At 37.1% G+C, this 14,661-nt stretch overlaps 1 protein-coding gene across 2 annotated transcripts in view; it reads right to left on the minus strand.

The window, feature by feature from the left end:
• CDC40 (cell division cycle 40) overlaps positions 1–14,661 on the minus strand; it is a 48,219-nt gene that overhangs the window by 31,368 nt on the left and 2,190 nt on the right. For both annotated transcript variants that reach the window (XM_086317353.1, XM_086317355.1), the window contains one exon: positions 4,221–4,307. In XM_086317353.1, the coding sequence (XP_086173479.1) occupies positions 4,221–4,307 (87 nt within the window). The remainder of the gene's footprint in view (positions 1–4,220; positions 4,308–14,661) is intronic.

The following is a 14,661-nucleotide window of genomic DNA, read 5'->3' on the forward strand; positions in this document are numbered from 1 at the left end:
ATGCTTCTTTTCAATTTTTGGTAGTTAACCAAGTGTAACTGTAAATATATATTCAAATGATTTTTAAAAATAGATATTCAAGTTAATTAGGTATGAGTATTCAATAGTTTTTAGCTCAGATAATACTGAAGTACACTGTTCAGTTCAGTTGCTCAGTTGTGTCCGACTCTCTGCGACCCCATGGACTATATATAGCACACGGGCTTCCCGGTCCTTCATTATCTCCCAGAGTTTGCTCAGACTCATGTCCATTGAATCAGTGATGCCATCCAACCATCTCATCCTGTTGCTCCCTTCTCCTCCTGGCCTCAATCTTTCCCAGCCCAGTACAGAAGTACACTGTAGTCAACTGCAATTGTAAATCTCCCATATAAAATATACGTATTTAAGTATTAATTCAGCCATTGTACCAAAAAAGAAAATGTTTCTGAGGTAAGCAAGCTTTCATTTGAGTGAAGCAGTGCTTTATTTATAAACTTAGGAGAAAAGCATTTTTAATTTAAGGCATTAGCTGATAAATCTAAGAGACCATGTATTATAAGGCAATGGTTCTCACGTTTTTAGCAGGCAGAGTACTTGAGGGTTGATGCCTTAGTAGTATGGGGCTTCCCCGGTGGTGTTAGAGGTAAAGAACCCACATGCCAATGCAGGAGACTAAGAGACATGGATTCGATCCCTGGGTCGGGAAGATGCCCTGGGGGAGGGCATGGCAACCCACTCCAGTATTCTTGCCTGGAGAATCTCACGGACAGAGAAGCCTGGAGGGTTATGGCTCACAGGGTCACAAAGAGTTGGACATGACTAAAGTGACTTAGCATGCATGCCTTAGTAGTATATTATAACACCACAGGAATTAAGAAATTTCATTAAGTAAAAATTGACTATATGAAATAAAACTGTAAGTTCACAGATAGGAAAAAAACCCCTAAGTTATTGAACAAGTAATTATTCTTAGATTGTTGCTAAGTTTTTCATGAATATTTATTGCAGTAATCAATGTATAAAACATTTATAAACAATTTTAAGGTGAGAAGAGTAAATTATTATTTTCTACAATTTTGGAAAAGATCACCGCAATTCAATTTTATTGGCAGAATACCTCAATCTTGTAAGACATAAGCACAGTTTAAATATTACAATAGCATATTTTATTAGTGATCTATGACCTTGAACCTCAGTTTCCTCATCTGTAAAATAAAAGTTCTCATCTATCTGACTTCTGAAGCCCATTCTAACATTAATATTTACAGCAGCCCTTCTGGTCAGATCTTAAACAGTAACTGGCATTTCCCCCCTCTAAACTTTTATATTTCTTCTATTCTTAAAAGTAGTGTTATTTTAAGGAGTCTGAAATTTTCTCTGAGGCTTATGGGCTTCTAGAGAAGCTAACAAATATACTTTTCTCTAAGTGGATCCAAAATAAAATAGCAATTCGTTAATTTATAATAGTCAAAACTGCAAACTACACTGTGGCCTTCTAAATGGTCTCATAGTTATGGAGTGATTGTTAAGAATGATCAAATCCCCAAATATGGCACCTGCAGGCAGTATAATCTCAGTTAAATTCCTCACTCTAAAATAGGGATACAAGTACTTCATAGGGTCGTAGAGAGGGCTAAAGGAGATAAGCATACAAATCCTTCAGGGTGGTACCTGCCATAGAGTTATAAGTGGTTGTTTTATTTCATTAGTCTCCATCCCTGTTCTTTTCCATCATGCAAATCTTTAAAATAAATCTTCCTAAAAACTCATCTATTAAATCAAGACCAAACTCGCTACCTTGGCCCCCACAGCTTGTGCAATACCTTCTGTACAAAGTGCTGTTCTAGTCTTAGCCTGTTCCCCTCTACTAATAATGACTAAAGCACTACTGTTCTTTATATTTTGTGATTTGGCTTATGCTGTTCCCTTCTGCCTAGAACCTTTCCTCTAAAGGCCTACCTAGCCATCAATGTCAATAATATTAACATAAATAATAATAAAGGCTATAATTTATTAAATGCTTATTATTCTGTACCAGAGAGTTTTCCTAAGCACAACATATCTTATCTCATTTATTTTTATAATTTAGTAAACAGAGATAATCTTCATTTTACCTATGGAAAAAAATAAGATAATTTAAGATCACAAAAGAACTAATAAGTGGTCTGTGTAGCCCCACATCTCATGTTGTTAACCTGGACTGTATTGGTTGGTCATTCAAAAAAAAAAATTGCTAGTTACACATACTATAGAAAATAGTCTGGTCTCTCTCTTTTTTTTTTTCTTAAAAACAAAACAAAACAAAAAAACACGTGGCATATCCTCTCTGGTAAACACTAGCATAAGGAAAGGGATTAAATCTTGTTTCTAATGATGGATTTTCAAATCATGAGAACTTGAATTTCATCTAGGAAAGCTCTGGTAACACTTTCCAGACTTTGGCAAGTTATGCAGATTCTAGTCAAAAAGTTCAAAGTCGGTAATTTATGTCACAGACAATTTCTTTATAAAACTAATTTTTCTTCATTTTTCAGTCTCATCACTATTTTCTTAAATTGTTGACAATAAGCATTGAAATGTTCCTAACATAAACCAACTGATACATCTAATGTGAGGTTCCCTAACATAGGGTGGGGGGAGAACAAAAAATTAAAGGACTGATAACCCCAAAAACAAGAATGATAAACGTACTATCTTGTCAATAGCATCCCAAATTTTTTGACCTTTTGAATTTTTCTTGAAAGTTTTGAAAAATAATCACATAGCAGTATGTTAGTTATGCACAGGATCTAAAATTTTAAGAAAAACAGGCTTTATAGGAAATACACTAACAGAAGAATGTCACACATCATGTCACTTTCAAATTTTCTCATTTTCTGAATTCAGTGGCTAAACTGAAGTACTTTACATTAAAAATATATATATATATACATAATAAAAACATATATATAATATACTACCTCTCTTTAAAGCACCAGCTAAAATGGTGCCAAGAGCTAGGAAACAGCCTATAATTCAACAGGTATAAGGATTTAAGAAATAATGGAATAAAATAAAATTGTACCACTCTCGAGAGCATGAGAATGAGATTTTCGCTTATTGCACACTTAAGAGAATACCCAGAGCACTAGCACTGACACCCTTGGAGGCACTACACGGTGCCACTGCCGAATTTTAAGTGACCGTGGAAACCTAAGCAGGCAAAGATTACATGAAATAGCCTATCAAAAAAAAAAAAAAAAAAGGGCAATGACTATATGCCAAAAAATGAATAAACATTAAAAAGTACTTTTTTCTCTACCAGGATCAATAAGATACAGCTCCTCATCTCTATCTTTAAAATGCTCTGAAAGATCCTTCTACTGAACTGGTATTATTACTTTTTATAATGATCTTTTTCTGACATCTGTATTTTATCAATCAAGCATTCTTTTCTCCTTTTTAAAGGCTAAATATCTAGAAATCTAATCTTTTCTACAAAGGCTTTCCGACAATTTTCATTATTTGTTTTTGTTTTTTTTTCTTCAGCTTTTTTAGTGCTTCCATCACCATTTATTATCAAGAAAAAGAATTCAGAAGATGTCTGACTCAGAGCAAGCAATAAACAGTGTGACTATTTTGAGCCATGACCACGTCAGCATGGCATCTCTTTTTATTGTTTAACACAGCAGCATTTGTCACTAGATGTTTCATAATATACTACGCATTAATGATGCTAATCAACCACAATTTTTTCCCTCAGTTAACTTGTAACACTCCCTTATCAACACTGAGAGGAAGATGTTAGCTAAGTCTGCCTCTAAGAGTTAGATATATCCTTACAAAAGTGTACTATTTAACTTTTGGAGAATAGAAGGATGTATTTTCCCTTCTTTTTTAAATTGAGATATAAGTAACATATAACAGGAGATATTTTCTGACAGTTTAAACGGTGTACTTTCATGAGAAAACTTTGAAAAATTCACCAACTGTTTATGTACCTAAGTATGGGCTTCCCAGGGGGCTCAGTGGTAAAGAATCCACCTGCTAAGCAGGAGATGTGGGTTCGATCCCTAGGTCAGGGATCCCCTAGATAAAGAAATGGCAACCCACTCTAGTATTACTGCCTGGGAAATCCAATGGACAGAGGAGCCTAGTGGGCTACAGTCCATGGGGTCACAAAAGAATTGGCTTAGCAACTAAAACAACAATTTAAATACTTCAGCAAAGTACACTCTTAATCTAATACATTTTCTTACCTCAGGAGCAAACATGGTCTCATACGTAGGATTATACTGAACCTCTTTGACAGCAGGGTCAAGGTGAACTCCAGTCTCCAAATCTTCCTATAAGAAAAGCAAATGAACACTAAAGATATGACAAGTAATTACTATATTTTAGAAATTACATTAAGGTCACACTAGCCATCTTAACACCAATTTTATGAAGATTACACTAGTACTTTATGATTAATCATTCTAATAATCAAAGGCTAATAAAAGTACATAATGTAAACAGTTATAGGGGTTAGAATGCATAACAAAATGTTTTTCCTTCCAAAGCACTGACTATCTTATCTGAACAAATTAAAATTTCTAATTAAGTCAACACCACTCAAAGCCTTAATGTAAGAGAGTCCAAAAGAGAGTCCTTTTTTATTAACTCAAAACGTCTGATCTTCTGGTTCCAAATTCAAGAGAAGCACGCCTTCTTTATTCAGCACACCTTTATTAGATATGTACCGAGATGGACTTGGTCAGGGACTGCAGAGGAAACAGAAGGGGGTGTCAGGGCCCAAAACTTCTAAATCTATGTGTTATTATCTATGTCAACTCTTATATTCATCCTCCAACTTAATGAACATAAAAATCTCATCTCCACCAGAGAATCACTGGTAGTCTATCTTATGTAACCCCACCACATGAACAATTATAAATTACAATTTTCTAGCCTGGATCTCTTCCCTGAACTCTAGGGATTTATATATCTGAGCTTTCAACTCAACATCTTTTCTCCCAGGATGTCTAATAGGTATTTCAAACTTAATATATTCAAAAAGGGAACCTCTGGTTTCTCCTTCCTCAGTGACTCCTGCTCCTACTGCTGCTGCTAAGTCACTTCAGTTGTGTCCGACTCTTTGTGACCCCATGGACTGTAGCCCACCAGGCTCCTCTGTCCATGGGATTCTCTAGGCAAGAATACTGGAGTGGGTTGCCATTTTCTTCTCCAGTGACTCCTTCTAGCCTTCTCTAAGTGAACCATAATTCTACCCTTACATCTGTTCAGGTGAAAATCCCCAGAGTTATCCTTGACTCCTTTCTTTCACATTGTACATCCAACCCATCAGTTCTGGACACCCAGAGTTCACCCACTTTTCAAAGTCCTCTTTCACTATCACCTCAGTCCAACTTATCTTCTTGCACCTGGATTATTGTAATACCCTCTGAACTAGTCCCCGCTTCTGCCCTTGTCCACCCACACCTCACTCCATAAAGAGGCCAGTGTGAGTCTTTTAAAATATTAGTCAGATTATGTTACTCTTTCACTCTTAAACCCTCTGGTAGCTTCTCTGCTTAGGGTAAGAGCTGAATGAAGGCCTGCAGGGCTCATTACCAAGCTGTTCTCAGAAAGTATGGCTCCCAAAAGTAGTTTTTATAGGGCACTGCTGTCTTCCTGGATTGTCCCGCCTCAAGCATTTACTATTAAAAACGTGCTATCGCTACATGCTTTATTTACATATCAAACATGTTATAAATAAATTTCCTTTAATTTAATTAGGGTATTCAAGTTATATTTTTAAATTTTTAAGGAAGTTATATATCATATATGATTTGCATTTCAGTAAAGCTGAAATGACAAAATTGCCATCATAAAATGAAAAAGTTTGAATCTAACTAGTTGAGAATTTACCCTCCATAATCTGTCCTTTATCCTTACCAACTCTGTCTTCACCTAGCTCTGTGCCTGTGCTCACTTTACTCCAGATTCTTTGGCTCATTTGTTATTCCTGGAATTCACCAAAAGGCAATCCTATTTCAGGCTCTCTGCACTTAACTCTTCCCTCTCCTTGCAATTTTCTTTCTCTGGATAGCCACACAACTGTTCTCTCTCCTTTCAGGTCTCTGTATGGTTTTTCTATTTTCCCTTTACCCTGCTTTATTTTTCTCCATTTTATTTATTACCACTTGACATATTTATTGTCTACTTCCCTCTATTAAAGTATAAGCTACAGAAGTTGGACTTTGTATACACAAATGTGTCCTTGGCCCCTAGAACTATCCCTAACATACCACCATCTTTATTCTGCTGGCCTCTTGCTGATGTTAGGATACATCTGTCAACATAATGCAAAGATAATACAAAGCAATATGGCAAATTTTGCAGGACAGGTAGGATATCAGGAAGTTGACAGTGATGCTGGAGAAGCAGTGTCACAGACAAACGAAGATCTGGTAGGGTCAGACCAGTTAACGACCAAAGGTAGAAACCTGATGGGAAAAATAATACTATAGGCAGTTATGGTTCCAGAATTTTGTCACTACTAAAACACCCTTCACCAAAGCAGGCAACTTACTCGACTTCACAAAAATACAGTCCGATCTGACTCCCTTAAACATCCTTCCTCTCTGTTTCAAAATCGTCTACATCTTTATCTTAGCCTTTCTCTTGACTTCAACCTCCACCCCCAATTTTTATGTGCAGTCTTGACCACACCTGGCCTCTGCATCCACATACTTAACAGCCTATTGAAATTCATTATATGGATATTTCACACCATCAAACACTTTGCTGTGTCCAAAACAGAAGATATTGTTCCCTCAACTCTGCTGTCTCACACTAACAAAGCAGGCACTGAGTCTTACTGATTCTACCCCTGAAACATTTCTAAAGCAACCCTATTCCCAATCTCCATTCTCTACCTCCTAATGCACACTTCATATTTTGCCTGGTCTATTATAATACATCCTTATCTGCTTTAATGTGTCCCGTTTTTGGCTTATTAGACTAATTGCTGATTTTTAAAAATACCAAGCACTTTCATGTTTTCTGTGCTGTTGGCAATGTTACTTTGGTCCTTGTGCATTTCCCTTCATTATCTGATAATATGTCATCTTCTTTTCCCTGATACTTTTTTCCTCTTGGCCCAGGAAAAATGTTTTTCATCCACAGTTCCAAGAGATGTTGTTCATAACTCCTAATAGACCTTGTAATATATTATTTATTGCACATGACTTTTACTTATATTTCATATCCTTACTGTCTAGTAGAATGCAGGGCATTAAGTCCATGTTCAATAAATATTAGTTAAATGGAAAGAAATGACAGATCCATAGACAAATTAGAAGATGAAGGCTGACCAAAGATCACTGAATTCTGCATTTATGTCACAAAAAATCTTGGCCAGAGCAATTTTGGTAATGGGGTAAAGTATGGAGAGCCTGTTGCAAGGGGCCGAGGTATAACGGAAGATTTAGGAAAAAAAGACAGTAAAATTTTTTGCTCTTTCAAGACATCTGGCAGTAAATAAGAGATGAGGAGCCAGACTGAAGGATTTTAATGGTAAAATTCTGTTTCTTTCCTTTTTAAAGAAAAGGCTAAGCCAAAGATTCAGTCAGTCATAAGCTACAGGAAAGGCACAAGTAGGGAGAAACATATGATAAGAATGAGGGAATAATCAAAAAGCTGTGGTCATTCTGGAAGAGGGGTGGGAAAGGAGTGAATCTGGGAAAGAGCCAATTAGCCTCTGAAAAGAGGAGGAGATGAAATAGAGACTACAGTAACAAGAATGAATAATGGGTGATAGATGTTTGGAGTTGGTGGGAGATTTTGGGAGTCACAGATGATCTTTTAATTTTCTTTATGTAGTTAGGAACACAGACATCTTCAAAAAATAAGGGTAATATCTGGATTCACTTATTCATTCAGTAAATACTGCCTGAGTGCCTACTATGTGTCAAACACTGTTCTAGGCCCTGTAGAAACAGACAAAGCTCCCTGTCCTTATAAAGCTTATATCCTAATGGGGAAGACAGACAATAACCGATATAATAAAGAAGTGAATTTGCTAGAAGAGGGTAAGTGCTATAAAAAGGAGCATTTAACAACAACAGTGCCAAGATCAGGGTAGACACAGTATGTCACATAATCCTTGCAACACTTTTGTGAAGTAGTAGCAAGCTTAAGTCACCGACCCCAAGGTACCAACAGAGTAAGTAAGAAAAGGAAAAAGTTAAAGTAGCCACAATGAACAATGTTAAAGATACCTAATTAGTGGCAAACAAACAAACAAACAAAAATCACTGAGTATGGGTCAGGGTTTTTAGTTACAAGTAAGTGAAACGTTGCCTGGAAAATCCCATGGACGCCTGGTAGGCTGCAGTCCATGGGTTCGCTAAGAGTCGGACACGAATGAGCGACTTCCCTTTCACTTTTCACTTTCACACACTGGAGAAGGAAATGGCAACCCACTCCAGTGTTCTTGCCTGGAGAATCCCAGGGATGGGGGAGCCTGGTGGGCTTCCGTCTATGGGGTCGCACAGAGTCGGACATGGCTGAAGCGACTTAGCAGCAGCAGCTGCAGCAAGTGAAACGTTCACAGGCTGATTAAACTATATTGAATCCTTTTGAGTTTCTCTTGGAATTCTCAAAGGTGGAGAATTAGCTTGGGGGAACAGGCGCCAAAACAGGGTTAAGTATATAGATGGAATCATAATTCAAAATCAATCATATCTCAAAACCAGTCCAGTGAGGACAAAAGGTCACTGTTACCAAACATGATTATTAAACACTGGATGCTGTGATCAAGACTGCTGGTTGAAGGAACTAGATTATGCTGGTCACCACTGGTTGCCATGTAAAATGTTCTTTCTTTGCTTCCTCGTGGATTAGTTTTAGATTAGAATTTAGGTGGGTGCATCTGTCTGTCCCAGCCCAAATCACAGCCCTAAGCCTTAGCCAACAGGGAGCTGGGAGAATGAGAATCTGGGTTTTCAGCTTCTGAGGCAGGGAAGGGTGTTAACACTACAAGGGAAGGGCGCTCCGAAGCTGGGCCACCTACTTACGTGATACATATACGTTACCCCAGAAAGCATACCAAATCTTCATTGACTATAGACAGTACATAGGGCTTAGCATCAAAACACAATACCATAAAGTTAAGCTGCATAAAAATGAAATTAAATTATTTTCTTTCTTAACATTCAACTTATACTGATAAACTGCTTAAAAGAACAAGAGGCTCAGCCACATTCATACCTCCCCAGTGGGTTTTTTTAGAAAACAGTTGCTAGAACCACTTTATAATATGATTTACCAGATCTTTCTGTTTAAGGGTATTTTAAATATTCTAAATTTGAATTACTTTAAACAGAGTACCATGAGACATCAAGTTTTAAACACAAAATACAATTTAAAAAGAACTACTTTTAAGAAGCAACAGTGGCAACTAATAAAAAATATAAATAGGTCCCAGTCTCTGGTTCCTGCTAATAAAATTACAGAACAAACTGAACAACTCTTCAGAAACTGAAGAGTTATTAATTTTACATTTAATTAGAAAAACTTGGACAACATCACAACCTTGTTTTAATACCCACGAGGAGTTCAGTAACAATTAGGCATGCAATTGAAATTAGCAGAGAATTACAAAGGATTTCTATTCAGCTTCAATTAGCCATGAAAATTAAAGTGCAGTAAGTGAAGGGCACCCTATGGGTCAAATAAGTTTAAACAGGTTATCTTTTCTTGATTCAAAGTAATTTGAGAATAAAGTTAAATATTATCTACATTTTAGTCTTTTTCACATTTCTTAGCTGTTATACAAATAAGAAAATGGATGCAAAAGCACTTTGTAAACTATAAAGCAGGACATAAATATTAACCATTGTTACAGACTATCAATGTTATAGGTTTTTGTCCCCAGAAAGTGAAAATGACTAGACTTCTAAAATGGGAGCTTAAATGGCTGAAATAAAATAACAGAAATTCATATGAAGATACCTTTTGAGTTTTGCCCTTAAAAAAATACAGAGGAAAAAGACTATAATAAAAGATAAAATGTTTTCTATTTCTAAAAAATTTGGCCCAGGGTTACAAGTGCAATTTCATAATTTTCAAATCTGGGGGTTTTGTAGTTATCTTTTTGTGTCTGATTAGCTTAGATGCATTGTGGTCAGAGAATGTGATTATGATTTAAAATGTACTGAGATTTATTTTATGGCCTAGTACATGGGGCAGCAAACTACAATTATTGGGCCAAGTCTAGCCCACAGTCTGTTTCTGTATCAACAAGCTAAGTAAATGTAAGATACTTACATTTTAAAGGGTTGTTTTAAAAAAGAAAGATGGAAAGACAGTAAGATGTGACAAAGACTGTATGTGGCTAGCATGTTATATGCGAGTCATTCAGTTGTGTCCAACTCTTTGCGACCCCATGGACTACAGCCCACCAGGCTGGAATTCGCCAAGCCCACCTGGAATTCTCCAGGCAAGAATACTGGAGTGGGAAGCCATTCCCTTTTCCAGGGGATCTTCCCGACCCAAGGACTGAACCTAAGTCTCCTGAATCACAGACGAGTTCTTTAACATCTGAACCAACAGGGAAGCTCAGTGGCCAGCAAAGCCCAAAATATTTACTATCTGGCCCTTAACCAATCCTCGGCCTAGTATATGGTCAGTTTTTAAAAAATGTTTTATTAGTGCTTAAAACAATTTTCTACATTGGATGCTATGTCCTTTATACCCTTTAGATACAGTTTCCTAATTTTGTTGTTTGAATTTTCTATATCATTACTGATTTTGTTTTGCTTATCCTATCAATTATTGAAAGAGGTATATTAAAATCTTCTGCTATAATTGTAAACTTGTCAATTTCTCTCATAGTTATAAAAATTTTTGCTTTAATATTTTGAGCTTTCTACATTATTGTGTGCTAAATTGCTTCAGTCATGTTTGACTCTTTGAGACCCTATGGACTGTAGACTGCCAGGCCCCTCTGTCCATGGGATTCTCCAGGCAAAAATACTGGAGTGGGTTGCCATGCCCTCCTCCAGGGGATCTTCCCAACCCAGGAATCGAACACATCTCTTATGTTTCCTGCATTGGTAGGCGGGTTCTTCACTAGTGCTACCATTAGATGCACATAAATTTAAAATTGTTATATACCCCTTTGTGAATTCAGCCTTGAATCATTATGAAGTGATCCTTTTTCCATTTTAAGTCTATTTTATTGACCCTAATACAACCAATACCATTTTCTTTTGCTTGGAATTTGCCTGATATACCATTATGAAAGTAGTAAGTCAAAAAATTAAATAATGGAAAAAAAAAACCTCCACAATTTATTATTATACTAGCATAAAACTAAGATGCACCTAGAAATGTCTGTGGGGATTCCTAGGTAGTGCAGTGGTAAAGAATCCACCTGCCAATGCAAGAGATGCATGCAGTACAGGTTCAATCCCTGGGTCAGGAAGATCCCCTGGAGTAGGAAACAGCAACCCACTGTTCCACAGAGGAGCCTGATGGGCTACAGTCCACGGGGTCACCAAGAGTTGGACACCACTGAGTGACTGAGCACACACACAGAAATCTCTGCAACAAAACTGTTCAAGATATTGATGCAGGAAATTATACACTTTCAAAGAAATTAAAAATCTAAAGAAGACCTAAATGAATGAATAGATAGAACACTGTCTTCAAACTGATCTATCATTCAATTCAATCTCAAACAATATCCCACTTGGATGTTAGCAGAACTTACAAGTTAATTATAAACCATATGTAGAATTACAGGGGACAAGAAAAGCCAAGACATTCTTGAATAACAAAAAATGGATAGAGGTGAGGGGGTAGAACAACCTACAAAGATCAAAGCCATATTATTAAAAATATTCATACCATACACAAAACTTAATTCCGTGGATTTATGGCTTAAATGTAAAAGCAAAAATATAGTGCTTTCGAAAGACAAAATAGGAGCATATTTTTATGGCTTTGGTAAAAGAATTTATCCAACAAGGAAAATCTGTGGCTTATTATTTCTCCATAACAAGACAAAAATTTGCAACATACATAATTAACACAGGATAATATCCAGAATATATAAAGATCTCCTACACATTAGAAGGAAAAGACAACCCAATAGTAACTTCAAAAATAAAAACACTAATAAGATATATGAACTCTCATTAGTGTTCAGTGATATGGATTAAAAAACATTGCATAAGTTCATACTTTGCCAAAATGTTTACCATTAGTCACAACTTGACAATTACAGATGAATGTATTTGTATGCGTCACATCTTTCCCCTGGATATTTTTCCACCATTAAATTTACTAGGTATAAGCTTTTTTAAATAAAGCTTATTAACAAACAAGTGATCATCAATATCCCTTACTCTCAGACAACTAGAGCACTGGGGCCGTTTAGCCCCAGCCCTATCTCTGATGGACCTCTGATACTTTATTCAATCTTTTCTCCTGGATTATTTTACTTGTAACATGAAGTGATTGAACTGAGTTCTACAGATGTCCCCACACTCCCACCCGTTCGGTATACATTGAATCTCAATGTTCGTACTTTTTCAAGACTTTGTTTTCCACTTATTCTTTCACTCCTTTACTCACCTTATCTCTCTCTCGTAATTTTGTATATGAGGCATTGAAAACATGAAAACAAATATACACAACAACCTCAGGTCTCTAGGGTCTGGTCCAGAGGAAAAAAAAAATTTAACAAATCACAGCAATGTGGCAAATGCTGTATATACAACTGAAGTGTGGGAAGGGGGTTGAGGTAGACGGAGGAGGAAACATGTGCTGAGACTGAACAACAGCAGAGTTTTGGAGGGTGGGAAAGAAGGGAGGCATGAGGCAAGGGATTTCCAGGCACAGAGGCTGCTGCTGCTGCTAAGTCACTTCAGTTGTGTCCGACTCTGTGCGACCCCAGAGACGGCAGCCCACCAGGCTCCCATCCCTGGGATTCTCCAGGCAAGAAGGCACAGAAGCTAGTGTGAGCAAAATCTTGAGGGGGATAAAAGAAAATAGGCTTTGAGGGCTTTGTGGAGAGGTCATCATGGGAGAATGGCAGGCCTCATATGTTATTAATACATAAGGAACTTAGAAATTACTGGGCAGGCAATAGAGTGTCTTTGGCAAGGAAGTGATATGATAACACTGGAATTTAGAAACTCATTCTGAGTGCATTGTGAAGGGAAACTCGGGATATGGAGCTGGGAGACAAGAAAGAAGGAAGTAGAAAGTCCAGTTAGAAAGTTATTATAATTGTCTTGAAGAAAAATTATAAAATTATAAGAATCTGAACAGTGGTAGCAGAAAAGGAAAAAGAGATGTGATAAATAACATAGGCACTATTGAGTAATGGTTCCTATTCATTACCAGGACCTATTACCCAATAGTGGGAATTCAGAGAGAAAGAAAAGTCAAGAATGACACTTGAGAGAAGTGAGGAAGATATAAAGTAGGCTGCATCAGTAAAAATAGAGAAGTAGAAATTGATTTGAGAGACATTAATGAAACAGACATGTTAGAACCACTTGATTGATGAGCTTCAGGGGCTGAGGAAGAAGGAAAAGGAAGACCCCTCTGTTCTAATATGTAGGTTATAGAATCATTAATTCAAATGGGAAAAACAGGTAAAGCAGATCCTGAGGCATAGAAAATGCTTATATTTTAACACATTGGATTGGAGGTGACTGAGAGCCATCCTGGGAGAGAGGTTAATAGTTCTGAAGCTAGCAAGGAGTTTAGAATGGATAAAGATAGTGTGCCTGGCACATGATTTATGAGATAATTACTAATGTTATCTCCTACTTTACAGATGAGAAAAAAGTTAGACATGGAACACTTAAATAATTTATCCAAGGTCACAATTCGGGTAACTCATGGAGGTTATTTGAATTCTGGCAGTCTTGATACCAGAGTCTGTGCGAACCATTTCAGTATTCACCTGTGAGTCATCAGAAGTACTGCAGGTTGAAGGCCTGGAGAGTATGAGGGATGCAAAACAGACTAAGAGTCTCAGGAAACATCAATATTGACAGGGAGGGCAAAAGAACAGGAAAGAGAAGGCTGAGGATAGACCCATGGAAGCCAGAGGGAGAGAAAGTTTCCAAGAACTATTTAATACTGTCACTTGATGCACATAATCAAGACAACAGAACTTGACAACTGGAAGCCCAGTGACATTACTCAGAGAGAGTAAGTTTCCCAAGAGGCTAGGGCAAGGCTGCATTGAGTTGAGGAGAAAGTGAGATAAAGTGGGAGAGCTCCAAAAAGCTGAGTTGCGAAAAGAATGAAGACTCAGGAGGCTGCTGGAGGACTGTAAGTTTGAAGTGTTTGTTTTGTTATAAAAATAGAAGGATTCTAAGTATTCTTTCATACTTGATGTCTCTTTAAAAAGTAAAATCCACAAATAGCTCACTAAAAACCTGTAAGAGACTTAAGTTATAGCACCTGCCTTGGGAACATCATAATTAGAAAGAAGTTTTCGCACACTGCCTCCTCTCACCACATCCTGAGCTCCTGATCCACCCCCATTAGGCTCTACTGGACCAGTACTACCAACTGGTAGATACTCTCCTCCAGCTCCAGACACAGACACGTTTCCTCAGTTCTTCAAAGACATTCATCTCGTTGTCATCTCAAGGTTTGCTACCTCCTTTTGCTGGGAAACACTTG

This window comes from Bos grunniens, chromosome 9 (assembly GCF_055505025.1).
Source record: "Bos grunniens cultivar Pamir isolate PY7600 chromosome 9, Bosgru_T2T1.0, whole genome shotgun sequence".
In the NCBI taxonomy this organism is placed as follows: Eukaryota; Metazoa; Chordata; class Mammalia; order Artiodactyla; family Bovidae; genus Bos; species Bos grunniens.